Source organism: Haemorhous mexicanus, chromosome 3 (genome assembly GCF_027477595.1).
Source record: "Haemorhous mexicanus isolate bHaeMex1 chromosome 3, bHaeMex1.pri, whole genome shotgun sequence".
Classification (NCBI taxonomy): domain Eukaryota; kingdom Metazoa; phylum Chordata; class Aves; order Passeriformes; family Fringillidae; genus Haemorhous; species Haemorhous mexicanus.
This window is the reverse complement of record NC_082343.1, coordinates 12,918,908-12,943,814: the sequence shown is the minus strand read 5'-3', so window position 1 is coordinate 12,943,814 and position 24,907 is coordinate 12,918,908. Positions and strand designations below refer to the sequence as shown.

Genomic DNA, 24,907 nt, shown 5'->3' with positions numbered 1-24,907 from the left:
GTGTCTCCCCTTTGTAGGCCTGACTGGCTACAGTCTTACCAAGAGGTTTTCTCTGGACACTTCCAATGTTCTCCTTGCCTCCCATCCAAAAGAGTGCTCCATCCTCCAAGCTCAGGAAGAAGCTGATGCCAGTCTGAAGAGTGTCACAAGAATGGGATTTAGGTGTTAGTCTTCACAGTTACAGATGGATTTATATTCTGATATTTGGATGTAGTTGTGAATAAATGTTTTGATTCTATCTTCAAATTTTGATGACATCTTTTTAATTGTATATATTGTATTTTGAAGATTTAAAAAAAAAAAAAAAATTTAAATTTAAATAAACCAAATAGAGAATGTGGACCAGGACCTGCTAGCCTAGAGGTCATGGGAATGCAGCTCACTCAATGTGTCAGTGTCTCACCACGTCCTTTCCTCGCTGGGCCTCTCCTCTTCCTCTTTTGCCATGGTTTCTTTGTGTCATTTGTGCTGCTCTTTGTTACTTGGCATTACAACAGGGCCACCTGTTCACATGTTTGGGGGACAATGAACCCAAAGGATCCTGTCTAGTCCAAAGTTTTCTACCTGGATGTGTTCTGTGCTCCCCAAAGGCCTGAGCAAAGAAACCAAGAGGAGTGTGAGATTGCTCCTCTGCAATCTCACACAGGTCTGGCTCACAGGTGTCTTCAATCACAATTCCATAGGTAAGAAGAGGTTGTGTATTTCACTGGGAAATGATGCACTGCTCTGGGAAAGTCATCTGTATGCATATTTACCCAGGACAGCAGTCCAGCTGTGTTGTTTGCAACTTGTCTGCAGAAGGATGAGTGGACTGTGAGGCCAAGAACAAGTGACAAGGGCTCCTCAAATCTATTTCCACTCCAGCCTGGGTGCCATTCAGCTCAGAGCTTTGGGATAACGCCGTAGTGCATCCCACAAACATTCTGCTCCAAGAAAAGCTTGGCTAGGCTTATTAGAGTGAAATAAATAGAAGAGTAATAAAATGGGCAGGCAAACACGTTCCTTTGGAATGACTCTCCTGCTTTCCAGTGTCAACACTGCACCTCATGCTCCCAAGGCTTGTTATGAACCAGTGTCTGAGATTGCTTAAAAATTCCCAGGCAAGGTTCAGTAAAAACCAGATTGAATGTTGAGCAACAGCTCAAGAAAATTCATTGGCAACATCCACACTATTAGTTGATTGACATCCGCTACTTACTAGTTGATTAAGGAACAAGAAGGAAAAAAAAAAGCAACAAACAAAATTCAGTCTATCAAACGAGAAACACTCTGAGAACTGTGTGTGTGTGTGCGTGTTTAGGTGCTTTTGACAAAGGCACAGAAAGAACAAGGCTAAAAAGGAATATGGCCTAAAAGCTTAACAGCACTCAAGCCTAACAGTGGTTAAACCGGAGCCTCCAGGAGTGGGGCTGTTGGCCCAGGATCCATTGTTGGTCGCTCATCCTGCCAGCGCAGCAAACTTGAGAGCTCGCTGCCTCTGAGAGGCCCCAGTCAGAGGGAGGTTGCTGCTGGCAGCCCCTGAGGTCCAGGAGAGCTCCAAGGGCCTCCTTTTGGAGCGCTCTTTATGGGCCACGAGAGAGTGGGCCTCAGCCATCAAATGCTTCGTCATGGCCGCACTGTGGGTCAGCAGCCTGCCTTTGACAGTGGGAGAAGAAGGATGCCATGCCATTCAGGCAACAAAAGGGCTTTCCAAGGCTGTTCACAGGAGAGCCCAGGAGCTCGTCAGACAGCAGCAGCTCCTGGGAGCACTCCGTGTCTCTGAGGAGCTCAGGAGGAGCTGAGCCCAGGGGCTGCTCAGCAAGGCCGAGGCCTGACAAGCGTGTCCCAGGTCACCGTGGGGCCGGACAAGGCCGGGCCCGTTCACCACCACAATCCGAGGCACCAAGTTTTGATGTGGGGTAAAAAGCCATGGCCCAGAGGAAGGGGGTCCTGTCCTCAGGCCTGTGGGAGAATCACAATGCAGATCCTTGTGCTGCTGATTCCATCTCTCCCACTTTTCTCAGTTCTTGGTGGCAAGATCACTCAGGTTAGACACACAGCTCAGAAGTGCTCCTGTAGCTTTCTGCACAATGAATTAAAGTCAGATTACACATTCCAAATCATGTTTTCTTACAGTTTAACTGACTGTTTTGAGGAATTTCTGGAGCACCAAACTTGCTTCCTCAAATATTTACTTAGTGTCGCACAGAGGAAAGATTTAATGTCAGAGGCATCGCCCAGGCAATGCTCTTTTGACAAGTTCTGCCCTGAGCTTTCCTTAGGAAGATCTGAAAGGTTCCATGGCACCAGCACAAGCTCCTGCAATGGCTGCTGGCCAGCAGAGCAGGGCTGTCAGCTGTGAAACAAGTGTTGCCACAAGCAGCAGCTCTCCCAGGGCAGCAAATCAAGAGCTGGCAAGGAGCTGATCTGAAGGCCAAAGCTCCTTAGCTCCTCCCAAGAGGGCTGGAACAGTTCCTCATTCCAATGAGCTGCAATGCTGGACTCCACAGCTCTATGTGAGCACTGGACACAAGCTGCTCCCACTGAGTGCTGCGATGGTTTCTGCAGGAGCTCTGGGCTCCTGTGCGTGCCAGACACAATGAGGCGAGAAGGAGCCAAGTGCCCTGACACACCTTTGCCTTGAGCATAACCCGGCCTGGACCAAAAACACTGAAAGGTTTCCCCTTTGGCCCATGTCTGGAAACGTCAGGTGTGCTGTTTGATGACTCAGGTTGGTTTGGTGTCAAGGAATTTCCCTCAGAAATCCTGGGTTTGTCTTCCTCTGTGCCTTCCCCTCAGCAGCCATGGGGATGCTCCTGTGTGAAGCCATCTGTCTCACACAGTCTGAGACAAAACAGGACACTCTGCAATAGGCCGTCTCCTCTAAAGTGTTCCAACAATCCCTCTCCAGCAATAGGAATTGAATACTAATCGATGAAAGTGGAAAAAAACCCAACAGTTTATTAACAGAAAGCCTGAAAAGCAAGAAAAAAGGCCAGTAACTTCCAGATATCAAACTGTCCGACCTCACCGTCCCCCCACTGGAACAAAGACCCAAAGTGCCAGAGGAAAATCCCCCCAGGACAGATGTTCCAAGATGGCCCCAGGTTCTCCCTTAGGAAGAACAGGAGGTATCATGGAGTAGCTCCAGCAGCCGATGAAAGTTCAGTGGCACATCTGGCATGGACTTTCTCCCAATGGCAGAGCTCCGTGGAGTGGCACGGCAGGTGAAGCAGCTGGGCTGGAGCCCCTCAGTGTCTTTTCTCCCCAGTGTGGCTCAGCTCACAGATTCTCAGGCTGGGAGTGGGGCCGCTCCGCCTCTGCCAGCTCAATGTCCCCGGGCTTGGACAAACAGTTTTCTGCCAGGAGAGCCCTGCAGACTGTTCCACATATCTCTCATAAAGGCCCAAACCAACTCCAAACACTCTGCCTACAGCAGCTTTTCACAGAAGGTTGCAGAAATCCAGGACACCTCCAAGTGAGTGTCAGAAGTCTTTTGTCTTGTTCTTGCCAACAGAATTCTTGATGATCTGATGCAATTTTATTCAGGTGTAACATGGGATCTGAGTTTCTTAATTAAAATATTTCATGATGAGTGACAAGCCTTGGGAGCATGTGGTACAGGACTGACATGTGAAAGCATGAGCATATCCTCCAAAGAGACCAGCTTAATCGTCCATTTTATTACTCTTTTATTTATTCCACACTAATAAGCAAAACCAAGCTTTGCTTGGAGGTAAAACAGGCATGGGATACACTCCAGTTCCTTGCAGGGTCACCAGGGCTGGCAGTGACAAAGCAGGCAGTCTGCTTCATTGTGAACCACTACAGAGCTAGATCCCACTGTGTTTTTAAGTAGCACTGAATTATTAAGCCCCCTTTTTCTGCACAAGATACAAAAAGGAGGTCCAAAATTATTTTCATGCAAGCATGCAAAAAAACTGATCCTGCTCTCCTAACGAAGCTTTGGCTTTGGCAATTCCACTCTTCCCATTCGTCTTTTGATTCAGACACTCCAGGTTTTCCCCAACTCGCCTGCAAGGCTGGCAGTTGCTGTTTCCCATTTACTGTTCTTCCCTAGAGCCGGTACAGGGGCTGCTTTGAAACTAAAAGCCCTGAGATCTGCATATGGTGAAGGAGCACAAAATGCTAATTAAGTGCTCATATTGGTAATACCCAGCTCTGCACTTCCCAGTGCTTTGAAGCAGCAGCAGCAGGAGGACCATGCATCACTGCTGTTTGTGGATGTTCATGGTTTTGGTGTGCAAGAGCAATAGCTTTGAGGAGGGACAAAAATGTCCCTCTTCAAACGGTGGCTGTGCAAAGAGATGTGAAGTTTCACAGCTTTTTCTAGGATATTTTAGAAAGATCTAAGAGAATATTGCAGCATAGAGCAGGTCTCTAATTTTGTCTACAGAGAAATCCCCAAAGGACCTGCTGCTGGTGGCAACCCCATAAGCTCATGGACCAGTTTTCCCTGCAACATGCCACCCTGCCTGGGCTTTACTAGGCCACGACTAGACCCACAGCTAAGCAAACACGTGCAGCCATGTGATACACAGAGTTTTTCCTCCAGAAAACCCAATTAACGCAATCACGTGCAGTTTCTTCTGTAACATCAGAAGCTGGCAACCATGAGGAATTTGCTGTCAAAAGGTCACAGTTTCCACTGGGCCCAGAAGTGGCTTTCCTTAAGGCAAAGCAAATTGAAATGTGACATTTAAAAGCTTCAAATGACTATCAAAGGAAACTGCAAAATAATTTCTGGAAAGGCATTCTGGTTTGAAAGCAAAACCAGCAAGAGACTCCAAGTTAGAAAGACAATTTACTAGGAAAAGGAAAAAAGAAACAAAACCAAAACAAACAAACAAAAAAACCCCACCAACCAAAACACATACAGTAATACAAAAGAAAAACCACTGACAGAGTCATAATACAACCTGACACCCTGTTGATCAGGGTATTGGTGGCAGTCCAGTTAGATAGCGGCTGCAGTCCTCCTAGAAGAGCAGATGTTGTTCTGCTGGAGCAGTGATCCTGTAGAAGCGTGTCATCTTCCAAAGATCCAGTGGAAAGACTACTTGTTTGTTGTGATCTAATTGCAAAGCTCTCATACCTTCTCAATGATTTCTCATGGGCAGCTCATCAGAGCAATAGCTCCTTCTTCACAGCACAGCCAACAAACTCCATCTCGCTCCTCAACCACTCTTTTGTAGCACTCTTCTTATTGGACACAGCTGTGGCCTATTAAGGGCAGGCCTGTTTCTAATCTTTGATAATTAGTACAGCTGCAATTCCTCAGGTGTGAGATTACCTTCTGGGCTTTGTTTGCTTACATTCTATCCCCCCCCCAACTCTTGTTCTGTCCCAAACTCCAGACTGTATCCAGGTGGGGATGCTTAGTTCCTCCTCCTGGGCACAGCATTTCACAATGGGCTGTTGTAATTGTATGAGTCATGAGGTGGGTCCATTAGACAGAAATGGCTCCCAGAGGGAGTTATCTCTGAGTCATGGGGAAAGGCATTGATGGGCCCATTAACAGGAGATGAGGAAAAGTACAATGCCCCTCCTGGTTTCAACAGCTCTCGAGGACAGGATTGGAATACATCGTTAGACTCTAACCAAGGACAATAGGGAGCATTGTCAATGATCATGCAGCCCACAAAGAGCTGGAGCTGAATCCAGAAATGCTTGTTCCAGCTATGCAGGAATTCATTACCCTTGCAAGCACTGGTCCATGGGAACAAATGATCTCTCAGCTGTGGATTGAATGGTACCCAGACTCCAGTTTAGATTTGAGGAACCCTTGTCACTTGTTCTTGACCTCACAGTCCACTCATCCTCTTGCAAACAACACAGCAGGACTGCTGTCCTGGGTAAATATACATACAGATGACTTTTCCAAAGCAGTGCATCTTTTCCCAGTGAAATACACAACCTCTTCTTACCTATGGAATTGTGATTGAAGACACCTGTGAGCCAGACCTGTGTGAGATTGCAGAGGAGCAAAGCTTTCCCATTTGGGCACACTACTCTTGGTTTCTTTGCTTAGGCCTTTGGGGAGCACAGAACACATCCAGGTAGAAAACATTGGACTAGACAGGATCCTTTGGGTTCATTGTCCCCCAAACATGTGAACAGTTGGTCCTGTTGTAATGCCAAGTAACAAAGAGCAGCACAAATAGCACAAAAAAAATCATGGCAAAAGAGGAAGAGGAGAGGGCAAGTGAGGAAAGAACGTGGTGAGACACTGGCACATCGAGTGAGATGCACTCCCAATCTCCTTCGGTTTATGTAATTTCTTTTTTTTTTTTTTTTTTTTTTTTTTTTTTTTTTAAGATTTTAAAATAATCACAATAAAATATATACAATTAAAATGATGTCATCAAAATTTAAAGATATGATCAAAACACATTTATTAAAAACTACATCTAAATATCAGAACATATGTACATCTGCAGCTTTAAAGCCTAAAACATAAATCCTATTCTTGAAACACTCTTCGGTCAGTCAGCGGCCTCTTCCTGATCTTTGAGAAAAAACAGCTCTTCTGGAGGCAAGGACTTTTTCGGTAAGGGAACATCAGAAACATCCAGGGAAAACCTCTTGGTAAGACTGTAGCCAGTCAGGCCTGCAAAGGGGAGACACAAAGTTTAACAGAGACTGCAATGAAAATCTAAAGCATCTGAAGCTCCATATTTCATGGAACAGATTCCTTGGAAGCTTCTAAAGAGCTGCACAGGGAAACATGCTCCTCCCTGGCAGACACTTGAATCAGGCCAGGGGAAAATCCTGCCCCACTTCCACAGAGCTACCACAGGAACAGCCTGGCCACTGGACTGCCCTGGGACAGCAGGGAGCCCAGAGCCCTGTGCTCTCCAGGAATGGCTCAGCTGCACATGCAGCCTCCTGCTCCTCTCCCTGCCCCACAGCTCAGCAGCCCTACAGCTCCAGGGGCACTGGCAGCAGCACAGCTCCTTGCAGGGGGCACATGCAGGGCACAAGTGTTCCCTGCCAGTGAGCGCAGCCTCTCTGGGCTGCCACAAGACCCTTCCTCCCACCAGAGAGTAGCCCAGCTCCCCGCTTACCTCTGTGTGAGGCTGATCCATGCTTGATCTTCACCTAATCCTCAGTCTGGAGTTGCTTCAGGCCCCCCATGCCATGACTAGGAAGGGCGATGGAGAGAGTGGGGCAGATGCACACCCTTCCTTAGTCTTTGGTCATTTTTGGCACAGCTAAAACTCCCATCCGGAGGTGTCCAACTCAGAACTTGGTCAGCTTTCTGGAGAACATGAAACCTTCACCAGCCCAAAAGGCTGGAGAGGTTTTCCTGCACGTGTGGAGGCTTGCTCTCAGCACACTTGATCAGCTGGGTGCCCATCACCTCGCAGAGGGCACAGGCAAGCTTGGTGACCACAGCGCAGACGTTGGCGCTTCGGACAGGCAGCGCCTTGTTCTCCAGGCAGGACCAGAGCACGGGCAGGGCGTAGCGCTGGACCACTTCAGGGCTCCTGGCATAAACCCACTCCACAAGATCTGCCGGGACAGAGACACAGCTCCTTACTCATCAACCTCAATGCAAACAAGGATCTACCTCTGGTTTTGCTTCTTGGAAGCCTCTCTGGCCAAGATCAGTGAAATAGCACACAGAGCCCCATGACCCAGAAATGGGCAAAGCAGCTGATCATCCTTGAAACAGAGCCACCAACCCCTCAGGACTAATTTCTCCAAACAGAGCCTTGTACCTGTGGCAGACTTGGTACCTTTACTAAATTATTTCACAATTTGTTTCTGCATGAACAATGAATAAAATGTCAAATTGCCTTTTATTTCCATTAAGAAATTGTCTAAACCCACACGGAAGATTTGGAAATGCATCCTACAAAGGCAGTTGAGAAATTTCTAATAAAAGGGATGATTCCATTTTTGTAACTTTGATGTCAGGGGCCAAAAGTCTCATCTGACTCTTAATCCATTAGCAGTCATCAACTTTGAAAGAGCTCCTGAAAGTACCCAAAACCAATTCTGCTAAGCAGGAAAAGGATTATGGTTCCCATTTTAAAATGGGACTTCATTTGAGTTTAAATGCAGTTAAAGACTTTGGTCACTATGGAACTTGAGAAGAGCCCCAGTGAGAGCTCAGCCTCAGTGAGGGTTCTGCCCCCATCTCAGAGGCTGCACAGCTCTGCAGCAGCCAGGGAAAGCCTGCCAAATACACCTGCCTTGGCTATTGGGCAGGAGGGACAAGCTCAGCACCTCCTGATGTGGAGGAGCTACTCTGCTGTCTGTTCACAGGCATCCCCTGTAAATACTCCCTCAGAGACCTCTTGGCTTAGAAGGGGAGGCCATACCTGTGATACGCTCCGTGACCTCCAGCAGAGCTTGGCCACTCAGTTGGCTCCATTGGTGGCTGAGCTCTTTCATCATTGATACTTCATCTACAAGTGAAACATACATCTCTGCTCACTCTTCTGAGGACATAGGAGAAAGGAGAGCGGGGAGGAAAAGGGCAGGGGCAACCCCATTTTATACAATAAAGTCGATTTCTGCTGATTTTTGAATCCTTTTTTTCTTTCCTTCCAGCCTACTTGGCAGGGTTTAAAATTCCAAAAGAAAAGCTCTCCTTTCACATTTGTAAATCCAAAGCTGTCTGCTGTCCCAGGAGCGATGTTAAAACATTTCACATCAGGGACCTCAAGAGTTCAGTCACATGGAAGCAGTGAAAAGGTTTTGCATCCCAGAGCAAAAAGGGAAGAAGCCCATACTTGGGACACAGAAAGGCACTGACTCAGGCAGTTTGTGAGTTCACAGAGCAGCTGAAGTGGAGAAAGTGGAAACTGCCCCCTGAAGACCTGCCTCTTCAACACTCCATTTTTCAGGCATATTCCCCCAGTGCCTTGTGGAGCCTTCCAGGTGGCTGCTCTGCAGAAGCTCTGATGGGCCAGTGTCCCTTCATGCCAACAGCAAAGCTGTTCATTTGGGAAGTCAGACGGGGCCCAAGCAAACTCCAAAACCCCTTTGCCTCTGAATTGTAGCAAAGCTGTAGTCCAGGACTTGCTCTTCAGACCAGCAGCACAGAGCCCAGGGCTCCTGGGACTGTTGGGAAATGCTGCTGCACATTCCAGCCTGTTGGGGATGGTGCATAAGGACTGCACCTCCACAGCTTCTGGTGGGTGTCAGCTGGAGCGTTCCACAGACAGCAACAGCTCCCAAGGCACTCAGCGCTCTCTTGTGTGGGAGAGACAGAGACACAGCTGAGGAGAGTCCATGCCAGGGCTCAGCCTTACCCAAATGAGCAACAGATTTGTCCAGTGCATTCACAGCTGCAGCACGAACCCCGGGATCCTTTGAGTTCAGGTTCTTTGTTATCCCTTCCACCAAACGGACCATCACCGGGTTCAGGGCATCTTCCAGGAGTCCAGTGATTTCTGCCAGCACCTCCAGCGCCTTCTGCTTCACTTTCTTGTGGGTGTCATTTATTCTCAGGACAAAATAATCAAAAATCTGTGAAGAGAACAAACAACATGAAAGCTGGACTAAAATGTCCTTGTTTCAAGAGGGCATGCAGAAATGAGCACTCAGCAATATAAAAGATGAAAGGGATCTTTCCGTCAGGTCAGCCCTTGCCTGCACAGTTTCACCATTTTCCTGTGGGCCACTCACTGGAATAGTTGCGCAACCTGATGCTGCTTGAAAGATTTTCTCCTGTTTTTAAGAATTTTGGTTGGGGACAGAAAAGTTCCTATGGTATTTCTCTCCACCTAGAAATCATTAAATCAATTCCATTTATTAATTCAGAAGACTACCTTTGCTTTCAAAGTATGGAAGCCAATATTTACCATGCCCATTTTTCCATACAGTTGCCTCAAGTACTGAGGGCAGTTATGATTTTGCCAAAACTGTGGCGGGAGGAGATCTAACTTTTATTTTGTCTGTCTCAGAACCTGTGTCTGGAGATGGGCAGGCTCTGATCAACTCTTCCCGGATCCAGACCATTTCTCTAACTAACAGGTGGACTTCTGAAATGTAATGTGCTCTACAGCTCTCATTGGAGCAGGTTCAGTCCCTTGAAAGCCACATCATCAGGTACCATTTTCTGGAAAAAGGGACAAAGCAGCCACTGGGAGGAGAAAGGATAGATCTGTCCTTAGCTGTTTTCCTCCTTTTCCAAAGAGATAAAAAGGCCCCTCAAGAAGGGTGAGCACTATTTTACCAAGAGGAACAGAGATGAGGATGGAAATGAGTAGCCAGAGCTGTGCCTGTGCAAGACAAGATGGAGTTTACAGAAGTATCCTTTTAAAAACATTTCATTTAAACCAACTCAGCCTGATACTTCTCTTCCCCATGCAAACCCATTTTCTGTCTAGAGAATAACTGCCATGCTTTCAATGGCTGGATTCCCTTCACTTCACCCAACTGGGAGTAGGAGACAGCAGCAGTTACACCAGCAGAAAATTCTGCCATCATCTGATGAACAGCAGCAATAGGCACCTGCCAGACAAATACAGCTGGGCTGAAAGAACTTGTCCTGAAGCTTGGACCTGAATTAAATTTGTCTGGGTAAGAGGGACCAGCCTTGTCCCAAACAGCCAGGATGTAGTGCCAAGACATACTGAATTAACTTTATTCTACAGGCTTGGGAAAGGAACTAAATGAAAGGAGCAATGAAGATACCCCACATACTTGGACAATGTTACTGGAGATCAGCTGGGGGCTGGTTTTGCACAGATCTAGGAGGAGTGCCACTCCTTCCATCCGTGCCTGAAACCCCTTGGCTTCCAGGAGATGGTAAAGCTTCTGGAGTGATTCCCTTCCTTCCACAGCTGCAGGTGATGTGACCTGGGCATTAGGATGGTGGAGGAGGCGTCCACCAGGGGCAGACTTCACCCTGGAAAACAAAACCAAATTAGGACCTTTGGCTGATAATACCTTCAGTTAATTGTGAGCCAAACATCTTGAGGAGCTTTCGTAATGATGTGATTTCAAGCTAGAAAATCATGAGGCTCTGAAGAACAACTTGGACCTCGTGACAATCATTATGGGAGACAATCTGCAAGTGACATTCTCATCACTGCTCACTCAGGAAAACCAAGGATGAGATGCATCTGATCTATCTTCAGATGCCTTCCAAGGCATGCTTTGTGGGGAAAGAGAGACACTACTTCCAAGTTTAAACGCCTGCTCATATGGGACGTGTGTGTCTTATAATAAGGAAACTCATCATTCTGGAGAAGTGTCTCTACACCAGGCATGACAATCTGGAAAAGCAGCTCAGATGCATCTGAACAGATGAACAGGGGCATAGCTGAAGGATCCAGAAAATCAGGAACAGAGATAGAAACAGAAGCCAGACATGCCAGAACTACACTCACATTTCATTTGCTTCCCTAGAGACTAGATGCACAGCTTAACAAACCCTCCGGGAATAATCCTCTTGGATCAACCTATCTCTTCCATGAGCACAGGAAGATGCTAGCCATGCTACTGAGGCATGTGGTCACTTTCCTGCCACTGCTGACCATGACAGAGCTAAATAAATTCCCTCTGTTATCAGAGGAGAACAGGTACAAGTAGCTCTGCCACTGGCATGAAGAGACAGCAAGGACCAAATTCCTCTCTTAAATGCTGATTGCAGCACAGGGGGAAATAAACCAAACATGCTGTCCAACAAGCAAACTCTATGAAGGACAGGAATAGCAAGACAAAAAGTCCACGTTGAGACACCTGTTGACCAAAGCTGCTCAGGAATTGCCTTGCTACTTACTATTCAAACTTTGTACTGTTTCAGGATAAGAAAACCATGAATCAGCCAGGCCAAACCACATGGATGGGAACTGCTTGTTTGGGGAATGGCACCTTGCTTCTAGACTGGGACTTCTCATTAAAACACCCATCTAAAAAGGACTCCACTTGGATGAAAAAAACCCTGGTTGGATTGACTTGTCTCAAGTCAGGCAGCAGAGACTTAGCCCTCTCCTAGCCTCCACAACACTGCCACTACCACTGCACTGGATCGTCTGAGCTGCAACCAATGGGTGTCTCTTTGTCACCCAATTTTTGTGGAAAGCCCTGCAGAGAAGTTGTGTTCAACACAATGCAGAAGTTGACATTTTTTAATCCTAGAGCATTTGTAGGGAAAGGAAACAATCTCTGGCACTGGTCATCTCCAGCAGAAAGATTTGCCTGAGGAAGAGGCATGTAAAGCTTGTCATGTGCTTGGTCACATCTGACAAAAGTGCTCAGTACCATTTGCTAGAAGGCAATGTGGCCTGGGGCTTCTTTGAGCCATCGTTCCTCTCCTTCACCGGCTCCTTGACAGATGGGTGTTCACCCTTCTGGTTTTCCATCCCCTACAAAGACATAGAGAAACCTCATGAATCTTTAGAAAATAAAATAGGAAATTCCCTCTTTAAAACACAAGTTAGAACCAGGATCACTGCTACCAAGGCTTAGGGAAACATTTCCTAATTTACAACAAGAAAAAGACCAGAGATTCAGTGATGCCAACTCTTTGTTTTCAGTAGCCCAAGGCAGATTATGGGTGCGACCACACTGAGCAGCAGTCTAAATTCCCAAATTCATTAGTCTTGAGCATAAATGGGAATAATGCAAACTGACAGGCACTGAGTGGTCTTAAAGGAAGCAGCAGAACAAATTGGACTCTTTGGAGGCTGGCCCATTATGCTGGAAGTTGATTTGGTTCAACGCTTACTCTCCCTGCTCCTGCACCAAGGCACACTCCCTTCTGTAGTGTAGATAAAAAGAATAAAATCCCCCCCAAACAAACACATGATTTCCCATTGAATGGTGCTGAATTCACTAAGCTTCTTCCAGCTCCACAGGGCTTTACAGCAGGGCAGTATTCCCAAAAGACAGACAGCACTTGTAGTAACTAGGATTGACTTGGACATCGTTTCTATGTTTGGAAATTTCCTTGGTACTGCTACTTCCAGTCTCTTTTGGAAAGACTCTGTTATGTTCAGAAGCACCATTCCCACTTAATTGCTTTACTCCGGGCAGAGTAGGGAGAGTGTGGCTGGGGCATAAACTGAGTGTAAACCCATTTTCTCCTCTTTCCCTTTCTTCTTTGTGACCAATATTCAAAGTATTCAAAACCCCACTCTTCCCCTAATAATTGCAGTTCCTCTGTGGTCTGCAGATGAAGAGGCTGAGGATTAACAGCTCATTCCCAGAAGCAAAGTGATTCAGCAGAAGAGGAATGAGAGAAAGACACATTGGGTATGTTTGATCTCATTTTAGCAGGCACAATACTTGCACAAAGGATATATTCCTCCTGCCAAGCACTTACTTTCTTCTTAATTCTTGTCAGGATATCTTCCAGGTCATGTGGGGAAAGAGATTGTTCCAAAATCTTTTTAAATTTTTGATTATTCAGTAACATCTTCACCATCTCCTGTCCATAATGCCTAAGGAAGGAAAGAAGGAAAGAATAGAAAAGTGAACCAAGGAGGAGTGTTAACAGAAGAGGCTGATGCCTTAAACTCATCAGGTGCAATGCTTGCATGAGAAGGCACTACCTACTCAGCAAAGAGGGAGATTTACCTCACTTGACACTGCACAGTGCTGCAGCTGAACACAAGAGGTAAGAGGAGAACGTGGGGCAAGAGAAAAATACCATTTCTCTCTGAAACTGGGGGTGTGCTTCTGTGGGATCAAAGGATCCCAGGGAACAAGCGAAACAAATCTGCTTTGTTGTCAGAGCCTATTAGCAGTGTCCTACGGCCATTGCACAGTAATTTACCTTTCTCACCTCATCCTTGCTTTTGTTTATTCTATACTATATGTATGCACAGGGACAGCTAGTTGCTCTGGTGTTCTTGGCAGCTATTAATGGGAATTTCATCATCAAAGTAAGGGGATTTTAGTGGTTTGGGGTGATTTTGCCACTAGGAAACCACAGTTTTCTTCAAGAAGAAATTTGGAGGTCACTGAGCCACAGAAAACAGCATTCTAGAAATCTGCAGAAGAGGTTTAGAAAGACTGAATATGTTGCCAAATACCTCTGAACTATTTCTAGGGAAGTCTTAAGTTAATGTGAACTAGATGTTTGGGATCCTTCAGTGATGAACATTAGCCAACATTTGGCTTTCTATTGCGCAACCTAAACTGTTGGACTGGCTAATCTGAGCACTCTTTTGATCTCAGTAAAGAATCCTTCAAGTCACAGCAAGGTGGCAATGCTCCTTCTTGCTGGCCAACCTCAGGTTACCCAGTACAGTCATTTCCCCAGGCAGCCCAGAGCAGTGGTCACAGCACCAAGCCTGACAGAGCTCAAGAAGCGTTTGGACAATGCTCTCAGGCACATGGAGTGACTCTTGGGCTGTCCTGCACACAGTCAGGAGCTGCACTTGATGACCTGCATGGGTCCCTTCCAACTCAGCATATTCCATGATCTGATGACCCTTATCCACACAGAGAGGTCCCTTATTATTTCCTTGAGTTTCCACTCTTTTGTGGTTTTGCCTTTATAGCCAAACACAAAATGGTTCTCCTGGTTTTGGAGGTGACATGAAGATCATTACCTGGTGTCCTTGTGACAGTCCTGAGCCAGTGTCCCTGCCACCTGTGCCAGCCTCTCAGCCCTGGGGGTGCCCGCGAGCTTGGTGACTCCCATCTTCTCCACCAAGGACAGGAGGAGTTCGGCCGCACACTTCCGCGCCTGGGTGTAGCGGCTCCTGGGAAGGAGAGAGCAAACCCTGGGGCACAGGGACAAGGAGCAGCAGCAGCACAGGCCTTGGCCAGAGCGTGCTCCCTGGCCTTGCTGGGGGAAGGAGCCTGGGTTCTCCCTGCAGCTTCAGACACCTGCAGAAGGTTCTGTCCTCAGATAAACACTAAGTTAGCATTGTACAGAAGGACTGCCTGCATGGAAGAGGGAAGAATTCAGTCTCCCTGCACTATCTGTTACTCCATTTCTTTCCCAAAATTTCATTGGAGAAAAATTAAAGTAATAGATCACATATGAATTATTTAGAAATCAGGGACAATTCATGCTGACCCATTAGAGGATACCCAGTACACAGAGCTGCAGCGCCATGAGGCTCTTTCCACCCATTCATCCCCAAATCTGCAGACCTCTGGGAAAAAACAAATGCAGGGAAAACATGCTGTGGGGCATGAAGTTGCAGAATATCCAGCAATGCAGCCTGTTTCTTCTGTGAGCCTTGGCAAGGGATACATCTGAGTGTTTTACCCTATTGCAAAGCTGAGGAAAGGGTGCCAGTCAGTTTAGCCAGGTTGTCCTGTTCTAGAGACTGTCTCTTGGGGACTATCAGGCCCAGCACCAACACTTAGGGCAGCATTTGCTTCAGCTGTCCCATGGCACTCGACCTGTGAAGGTGCCTGGAAAGTGATTCATCATCTCAAGGCTAGCATGAAACATCAGGTTGAATAGAACATAGAGCTCTAAGGCCAGGACACTCAAACAAGATTCCCTTTGGCAGGAGCTGCACCTGCTATGCAGGCTGTGCCATACCCAGCACACTCTCCCCCATGTGCTCCACACCCCAGCAAGGACCCTCCTTATTTCTCAGGTTAATGGCATCATGAAGATATGTGGTTTTCCCCAGGGCCTCTGTGCTTAGCGCTGCAAAATATGCAACAGCACTCACAGCTGCAATTGCAATTGTCCCTCTTCCCACAAAAGCACAAGGCTCTATCCTTAGCCCTTGCAGGCACTTCCACTTCCCCTCCATTCACCACATCAAGGAAACTCTGACAGAGAACTCCAGGAAGCAGCAGGAAGCTGCATCAGAGGAGCTTTAGTTTGGATATCAGGAAAATGTTTTTCACCCAGAGGGTGCTTGGGCCCTGCAACAGGTTCCCCAGGGCAGTGGTCACAGCACCAAGCCTGACAGAGTTGAGAAAGCATTTGGACAACAATCTCAGGTATACGGTGTGTGACCCTTGGGCTGTTCTGTGCAAAGCCAAGAGCTGGAATTGATGGTCCTGATGGGCCCCTTCCAACTCCCCATATTCTACAGTTCTGTGATTCTGTGACCTAATGGGCTGCAGGAGGGCAGAAACAGGTGACAAGAGGAAAGCAATGAGGTTGATCAGAGAATTAAGTCACTGAATCCCCAGAAGATACAGGATACAGAACCCTTCCCTCCCAGCATTCCCATTCTCTCTCTCATCCCTTCCCTCACCCACACACTGGAAGGTGAAGAACATCACTAAAAGAAGAAGAAGAACTTACTTGACTCCCTTGTCCATGAGAACAGTCATTGCTCGTGCAGGAGTCATGTTCTCTACCATCATCCCCAGGCTCTGACAGGCTGCCTTCTGAATAAACTCTGGGGAGTTCTGCACCATGTGGAAAAGGACCACAGCAACCTCATCCGCCTCAGAGTCCATGTCCTTCTTCAAGATGGCAAAGAGCTCTCCCAGAGTGACAACTGCAGAGCAGGACACCTTGGACCGGAGGTTGGTCACCTGGGGAAGTCATGAGGGGAAACATAAGAATCACCTTGAAAAGAAAACCGGTTTCCTTAGACAAAACTCCCAGGAAATCACAGCATGTCCTGCTGTGTATAGAGGAACATAAAAGCACAGAAAGAGCAGAAGAGCCCAAGAAAGGCACTTACTCTGGCATCAATTTCTGGCCTCACACCTGCTTACTGCAGGCATAAAGAAAATGTTTCACTGAAGTGTTCTACTTAACCCTTCTATAATGTCAATTGCTTTGATTTTAGGCCCTTTGATTTGAAAAACAAAGAAGCAAAATAAAGTAAGGGATGCTTTCAAACCATAAAGGCACAAGTCATAAAAATAAAACAGTCAAGTGCTCCTGTTCAAAAAAGCAACTCCTGTACCTTAAGCACTCAGACAGGAAACAGAAAACACAGGCTCACATCTACAGCCTCATTTGCAGTGTTCAATTACAGCTTGGGCAGAGATTGGGACTCTGCCATATAATGTCATTAGTGTCTCAGTTTCTGCCTTGTATTATAATGGCACCACACTCAAAGACAAGTGCCAGACACCTGACCTGCCAGTAAGTACAGCTGCATGTACACACAGATCCTACAGATGGCTGACAGACATTAGAAATAGAAGGTCTAAAACCAGAAATGAAGGCAGTGCCTGAGCACACATGGAGATGAACAAGCACATAGCTACTCTACAAGCCGTGTATGAAGTATGGGGGACAATTCAGAGCAATGTTCTCACCTCGCTGGTAACTGCCAAGCAAATCTCATGAAGTCTGGAAAGCAGGACTTCTGGATGGGACTCAGCCAGGTGTGGGATGTTGAAGAGTCCCTTCTCCTTCAGTTCCCTGAAAGGCAAGTACCAAAAGGATTGATTTTTCTCTCTACCCAAGAACTAGGCAGCACCCTCTGAAATGACCAGGCAGGCAGCTCAGTCAAACCATGGGAGATGCTTTTCAAGGAGTATTTAATCAAATCATGGAACACATTGCCACAGGATGCTGTGGCTGTCAAAAGCATACACAAATCCATGAGGCAAAGAGAGGGCTTTCAGAGTCTTCATTTGTGTCCTTTCTGAAAATCTCTGGCACATGAAGTGCCTCTGTCACTGCTAGAAGCTGTGAGGCAGGGTCATGCTGCTGTTTCTTGTCACCTCCCTGTACCTGTCCTTGAGACACAGTCCCATTGGGCTGTTACTGGGGCATTTTCCTTCTTTGTCAGCCCCAGCAGGCAGTTCAGCACTGAGAGTCTGCCCTGCCACGCTGGAGCTGAGTTTCCACTCTACAGTCCAGGTTTGTGTGTCACCCACTCCACTCCACCTCACACATTCCCCAAAACCACAGCAGGATGTCCCAGAAGATTCTACCCCTGGGCAAGAACTGTTGAAACTCTGGCTCTTCCCAGAACACTCCTTCCTAAAACAACCCCCACAACAGCAACATGTTATCTAAAAGGTGCAAACAACTCCATCTCTCAGCACGTGCTTTGTGCAGGCCCTCAGGCTCAGGAAGGTGTGTGAGGCATCAGGGCTGCAGCACAGGGCTGGCGACTGATCCCACGGGCACCCCCGAGTGTCATCAGGACCCCCCACACCTGCAGAAGCTCTCTGCACCTCACAGGGCACCAAAGAGATATGGGGAAGAGAAAGCAGAAGAGACAGGGCAAAGCAAAGGAGATGCATTGTGGCCAATTGTTCACGCTTATCCCTGTGAGAATGAAGCATCCATCAGTGAGTGGATGCAAACCCAGACATCAAAAAGACAACCAATATCAGCAACATTTGTAGGGTTATCACCTCTGGGCCTCCTTCTGTCTCTGTAGAATTTTGGGACTCGTGAGTATTGACAAAACATCTCAGGCCTATATGAAGCAGTGAGAAGGAAAAGTTGAATTCCAAAAGTGCAAGATTACTCGAGGATTTTATTTCTTTTTCCTTCTCTTCTGCCACAAGCCCTTCAGGAGTAAAGGCAGGCTGAGGGACTTGAAAGCACAACTCAGTCCATTTCTCAGAAAGAGGAGCTCCCTGGAGCTGCTTCTGGGGCTCACATGCAGGAGTCCCTGCCATTGCTGTCAGCAGTGGGAGCAGAGAGGAATCTTACTCAGTCCCCCTGGGCCAGCGGCCCAAGGCACCCAAATCTCTACACTCATAACTGCTGCCATCCTGCCTCTGCCTTCAGCCAGCAAATCATCTCATCCCACAGCTTTCTCTCTTCCCTCAGCATTTCCTTTGCAGCTCCATGGAGCAGCAGGCAAAGGGAGGAAACAGCACAGACCTGCTGCAGCTGCAGCACTGCTGCAGAGCAAGGCCAAGAAAAGGCTGCTCTCCCATCTTGATGCTCTCCCTGCTCTGCAGTGGTTTCCCCAGTGCCCTTTGGCCCTCTGGGCTCTCGGCGCTCCGAGGCACGAGCAAGACACGCTTCTGAGCGACCTTAACGCTAAGAGGGACACCGAGGGAACGGGGCCTTCCTTACCAGTCCTCGCTGCCCAGCATGGAGAGTGCCTCCTGCAAGGACTGCGGTGGGTCTGAAAAGGCTCTGTCCTTCTGCCCGTGCCCACGGAGCGGCTCCTCTCGTCGCTTGGCCCCAGTGGCCGTCTGCGAGGTCACTGTAAGGAGAGGGTCGGCCGTGGGCGCTGCAGCCCCGGGCAAGGCACCCCGCCATGGCGCGGCCTGCAGCCCCATCTCCCAGCCAGGGTTCCGTGAGGCACACCCTGCCCCTGGCTCAGAGACTTCCCTGCTGGCTGGCTCCTGGGGCTCCTTGCTTGCTCCCAGCCTCCCCCAGCTGGGCACAGCTCCAGGCTGAACCTGACAATTGCCCCCACAGCGCCAGCTCCCAAGTGCCACAGGTGCCACAGCCAGCGGCAGGTTCCTGAGGCCGCAGAGCTCCCGCTCCCTGCCAGACAGTGCCGACAGCAGGACTGGCTGGCCCAGGAGGGAACCCCTCAGGGGCCTCTCTTCTCAGCGCCCTGATTTCCCCCAGCCCTGAGGACAGGGGCACTCTGCAGCTCCCTGAGGAAAGACCTGCAGCTGCCTCGCGACAGCACCAAGCCAAGCCTGAACAAGCCAGCCCTGCTGGGCCCAGCTCAGTCCCCACAGAGCACCGACCAGGGACCAGCCATACCTGACCCTTCACACCTGACCTCTGTTTCCATTGACTTCAAATATTCTAGACTATCCACTTTTGGGGGAACTCAAAAGTAGATTTGCTGTTCATTCTCAGGACAGGCTATGGACCCAAGATCCCAGCTGTGCTGGCTGAGGCAAGAGGCAGTTTGTGCTCCTTGTGCAAGGACAAACCCCAGCAGGAAAAAGCTGCCATGGAGCAGGCTTACCTGAGGAGCTGCGTGGGAAGCTGCCATCCCCCTGGAGGGTGGGTGTACTGGGCAGTAAGGGCACGTTGTCCTGCTTCCTGAGGACCTTTTTCTTCATGGCACTACCAGGGTGTTTCTTCTGCACACTAGGAGCTGTGCCATCGACAGGTGGTAGGCTAAAGGCTGCAGGGACAAAAGAGGAGCTTGTAAGTGGAGGCAGCTGGAGAGGGTGGCGATCGAAAGGGCCAGAAAACTTGCTGGAGCTGGGCAACATCTCTTTGTTATCCCAAAGAACTTTGAGTATAACAATGGCACGCTAACATGGGACAGTGATCACAGAATCAGAGAGTCCTAGAGAGTTTGGGTTGGAAGGCACCTCTAACCACCATCTAGTCCAACCCCTGTGAGCAGGGACACCTTCATCTAGATCAGGTTCCTCAGAGCCCCATGCAAACTGGCCTTGAACACCTTCAAGGATGGACCAGCAACAGCTTCTCTGGGCAAATCCTGCCAGCTTTTCACCCCCTTCATTTAAAAATAATTCTCCCAATATCTAATCTAAATCTACCCTCTTCTAGCTTAAAACCAAACTGCAGTGTTGCTTCCCCTAAGAAACAAGAAAAACCCAGTATTGCTTTGCTTTTGTTCTCCTGTTCCAGAGGCAGGCAGGGGAAGTTCCCAAAGAAAGTGCAGACAGCCTTGCGTGATGCCCTCAGGCTGAGTGCTGCCTCCTAAGGGCCCTGCTGCTGCCCTCAGGCAGAGCTCACAGCCCTGCAGGCAGAGCCCCTCAGCCGGGATTCAGTTGGGAACGCTGCTTGCTCCTGGGACTACAACAGAAGCCCTGGCTGGGGCTTCATCACAGCGCCACAGCACCAGCTCCTCAGCAGGGAGCAGCAGGAGAAGGATCTCTGGTGTTTTCATCCGAAGGAGATGAATTTTGTTTCTTCCAGGTTGCACCCCGGTAGAAAAGCATTCTTTTGGCCTCACCTTCCCTGGAGGCTGCTTTCCATGAGAGAGTCTGAAACCCCAGTGCTCTTTGTAGGACAAAGTTTTCTACTTTGAAGGACTTTAGAGGTGAAGGTGGGAAGCTAATCTTCTGTTACTGACTCAGTGAGGCCATGAGCAAGACACTTCAGGCCTCTGTATTTTTCTTTGGGAAACAGAATTAAATCCTAATGCAAGCTTCCACTCAGATGCAAGCAGAACAGCCCCCCCAGTCTGATTGCAACATTGTGCAAAGGGCAAGCAAGTGGTCAAAAAGGACCACCACAAGTGTAGCCACCACTTACTTGCTTCAGCTGCATCCCTGGGCTCAACTGCCTTAGGAGGAAGCTGCAAGCATGATTCATTTTGTCTCCTCTTCATTGCTTTTTCCAAAAGCTCCATTTTCTTCCACTCTAAGTTCTTTTGAGCCAGCTTGCCCAATGTAGCACGGACCTAGGTGCAATGGAAATACAGCACAGACTGTAAGCAGAGACACACAAACCAGACACAACATCTCATCAGGAGCACAGAGTCCACAGAGTGCCACAGGCATCAATGCAGCTCCATATACATCCCAATAGTTTCAGAGGAATGTCTCCAGTCCTCACCTCAGCAATTACACACAGTGAGGTGGATCACTGTAGTGCCACAACCTTCCACTGCTGCAACTGCAGCCTATGTCAGGAAGCCCTGCTTGAAGCATGAAAGTCATAGGAGTGCTCCAAGATAGAGGAAGAGCTCACATGGCCAGTGTGCAGGCAGTTCAGTTCCTACAGGCCATGGCAGGAGAATGAAAACCATGTGCAACACCCAGCAAGGAGGGCTAATGAGCTGTTGTTTAAGACTCATGGCCAGCAATTGCAGCTGTTTCTCACTTCCTGGCTTCTGAAGGACTCAGCTCTCAAGGACTTGGTCTCTGAGACCAGCAGACCAAAAGGAGGAGTCTTGTGAAAACAAGTTGCAGAAGCATTGATGTGCATGAGCAGAAAACTTGAGAATGAGAGGGCTGTGAGATACAGCCACAAAGGTAACCAGGAAAAATCAAACTCTCCCATTTGATTTTGCAGCCTTGCTTACACTCAACATTGGAATCTTTATTTCTCTGCTTCCAAGGATGCACTTCGCCCACGTTCACTAATGTGTAGCTTGCTCTGCCACTCAGAACTTCTCTAAAACAGCCTTTGCACATAAAAAAATGCTTCTGGCATGACATCAGCACCATCTCCAAACCAGTGACCTTGGCACCACTGGAAATGGCCAAGCAATTGCCCTGGAGTTGTCAAATATATTCCCAAGAGAATCCCCTACTCCCCAGGAGGGGAAGATTATGATTTTCAGTGACATTTTGGGCCAAGCACAAAACAGCCACTGGAAAGGAAGTCTGCTCATCCCTGTCCTTATCCCTTACCTTTCCAGAGGTGTCCCTCAGCTCTTTGTCCCTCTTAAGATCAGCACTTCTGGGATGATCTGTCTCCTTGGCCTGGCTCAGTGGGAGGCCTGGGAATGGAAGCAAAGGTTCTTCCTGTAAATCTCTGGCAGACTTCAAGCCCCCAAAAATGCCATGCTGGGCAACAGGAAAGACAGGTTCCAGATTGCAGAGCTCTCCTAAAACACAGAGATGTGGATTGAGAGCAGCAAGGTACAATGCCTAGACCCTCTCCCAAGGGATGGGCTACTGGCAGCAGACATGACATTGCTCTCTTGGCCAGCAGACTGAAACCTGCTGCATGACAAAGGCCTCAGCCCCTGCATGCTGGAGAGCCTCTGTGTCTGATAGAGAAGGGCAGAGATGGAGATTGCTCTTGACAGAGATTCTTATCTGCCCTTATTCATGCTGATTTTAGTAAACATATTTCCAGTTCCTGAAAGAACTCCCAGGTTCTAATAGCTGGATGCGTTTAGATCAACATTTTCTTCTCTTTGCTGGAATATTTTAGAAGACATTCAAAGAAAAGTCTAGGGTTGCAGGAGTGATACCCAAACGTAAATTGTGTTCTTGACACTAGATAATTCATTTTCCCCAAGGATTTTCATGCTAAACTGTATGAGTTTGGGCCACTTTCGGGCCAGCCTGACTAGAGGTTGATTTTCTTACTGCAAGTAGAACAATGGAGCTCATTCTGGAATACTCCCCAACAGGACTGTTAAAATTCTGAGAACCAATCATTCTATACAACAGCTTCACAGAGGATAAAATCATGAGGCAGCAAAGCAGAAAAAAAACAATGTTGCAAATCCGGATTATTTGTCCCTGTAGAATGGCCAGCTTAATATAAAAGGACAGTAAGGTCTGGGCTTTGAGGAAAGAGGGCAATGGTGGATGGAAGGCAAGGTCTTGGAAGGTAAGAGCATTTGGGAAGATGGCAGGGAAACTACAGATCCAAGGGTAACCTCCTTGAGACCATGGCAGTCAGTCAGGTCTGAAAAATGTAACAGAGGCTGCGATGAAAATCTAAAGCATCTGAAGCTCCATATTTCATGGGACAGACTTCCGGGAAGCTTCTAAAGAGCTGCACAGGGAAACATGCTCCTGCTGGCAGACACTTGAAGCAGGCCAGGGGGAAATCCGGCCCCACTTCCCCAGAGCTTCCACAGGAACAGCCTGGCCTCTGGGCTGCCCTGGGACAGCAGGGAGCCCAGAGCCCTGTGCTCTCCAGGAATGGCTCAGCTGCACATGCAGCCTCCTGCTCCTCTCCCTGCCCCACAGCTCAGCAGCCCTACAGCTCCAGGGGCACTGGCAGCAGCACAGCTCCTTGCAGGGGGCACATGCAGGGCACAAGTGTTCCCTGCCAGTGAGCGCAGCCTCTCTGGGCTGCCACAAGGCCCATCCTCCCAACTGAGAGCAGCCCAGATCTCCCCTTACCTCTTTCTGAGGCTGATCCATGCTGCTGGGGCTCCTGGGCCAAGGCCCCCAGAGCCGGCCCCGAGCCCAGACCTCCATTCCCATGGCCGGGGTCCGGCACAGGCGTCTCCAAACCGAACAGGTCTGTGAGTTCCCTTGGGAACAGAGGCATCCCAGGTCCTGTCTTACACTGAGAGCTCTTTTCCCCCTTTCTCTGGGTTTTTGTGGTAGTATCAGAAGAAGCTGTCAACCAGGTACAAAAGAAGTGAGTTACTTGAACTCACGACTTTATAATCAGCCCTTCTAATGATTCAGGAATTCAAAGTGTATTTTAGATACTGGAAAGATTGCTTGGTTTTTTATTTCTCATGAAACTAGCATCATTTTAATTTCTCTGAACAATATGGAGCTGCAAAGCCAAGAGAGAAGAGCTCCACTTCATGTGCTGCTCACTGCCTCCCCACTACTACAGGATCACTTTCCTTCCAAACAGCTGGGAATTCACAGTGCTCTCTAGAATCTGACACTGGCAACGAAGTAATTGTTTTCAAAAGTAGTTTTCAAGACCTCTGTTTCTGTATTTCCCACTACATTCTAGGTCGGGTTTTGCAGTTTTGGGGATTTTTTATATTACTCTTTACAACAAAAGAAGTTCTGGGACACAAACAATGGAAACACGCGTTAGATGCAAAAGCAGCTTTGCTTTCTCTGTTAGATGTGCCCAGTATTCTCTGAGCCTGGATTTGTAAGGCACAAAGTGCTCATCCCAAAGCTCCACTTTTACTCTACTTGTTCCAGGGGGTTATTCTCTGCTTTCTTTTCAGCAGAGACCCCCAAAGCCAAACAAACACGACCTATCTCAAAACATTTCTGATCTTGGCTAATACAGACAATTCAAAATATCCTTAATGGAAATAGCTGATGGCTGGTCATTCTCAAATAATCCCCAACAGAGCTGTGAGACCTGGGAGAACTAATTCTTTACATGGCTTCACAGAGGATAAAATCATGTGTCAGCCAAGCACTATGAGAGGGATACCTGTCTCAAAGCTGGATTCTTTAACCCTGTAGAATGCTCTGGTCAATAACAAAAGTAAGAAACGAAATGATAAATGACATAAATCATTTCTAGTCCAGAATTAATGCGGAAAAAAAGGTGCATTACTTACTGAGTAATACTAATTCCTTAGCTGCATTAAGCATTACAGCTGCATACCAGCAATGAAGGAGTCATTCCAAAGGGGCCATATCCAGGATTTGGCAGAACTAACCCTAAGCAAATGGGGATCTGATCCCTTTCTCTGCATCAGCAGAATTCTTTCCTCAACGCTCATCTCTCCTATCA

General features: G+C 48.0%; 1 protein-coding gene across 1 annotated transcript; it reads right to left on the bottom strand.

The window, feature by feature from the left end:
- Positions 1-7,175: 7,175 nt before the first annotated feature.
- Positions 7,176-23,734, bottom strand: LOC132324365 (TOG array regulator of axonemal microtubules protein 2-like). Its single transcript, XM_059840412.1, has 12 exons — positions 23,584-23,734; positions 19,758-19,919; positions 18,899-19,031; positions 17,170-17,275; positions 16,196-16,431; positions 14,523-14,675; positions 13,289-13,406; positions 12,226-12,329; positions 10,663-10,867; positions 9,267-9,483; positions 8,331-8,417; positions 7,176-7,515 (listed from the first exon to the last, which is right to left on the bottom strand). The coding sequence occupies exons 1-12, from the start codon at positions 23,732-23,734 to the stop codon at positions 7,280-7,282; spliced, it is 1,908 nt and encodes a 635-aa protein (XP_059696395.1). The 3' UTR covers positions 7,176-7,279.
- Positions 23,735-24,907: the final 1,173 nt, after the last annotated feature.

Bases quoted from the DNA above. Each gene is read 5' to 3' on its own strand.
- LOC132324365 (XM_059840412.1), bottom strand. From the start codon at position 23,734: ATGCCTCTGTTCCCAAGGGAACTCACAGACCTGTTCGGTTTGGAGACG. The intron at 17,276-18,898 runs GTAAGGAAGGCC...CTTGCCTTTCAG, and splicing joins ATGCTGGGCAGCGAGGACTG to GGAACTGAAGGAGAAGGGAC. The intron at 8,418-9,266 runs GTAAGGCTGAGC...TTTCACTTGTAG, and splicing joins CAAATCTGTTGCTCATTTGG to ATGAAGTATCAATGATGAAA.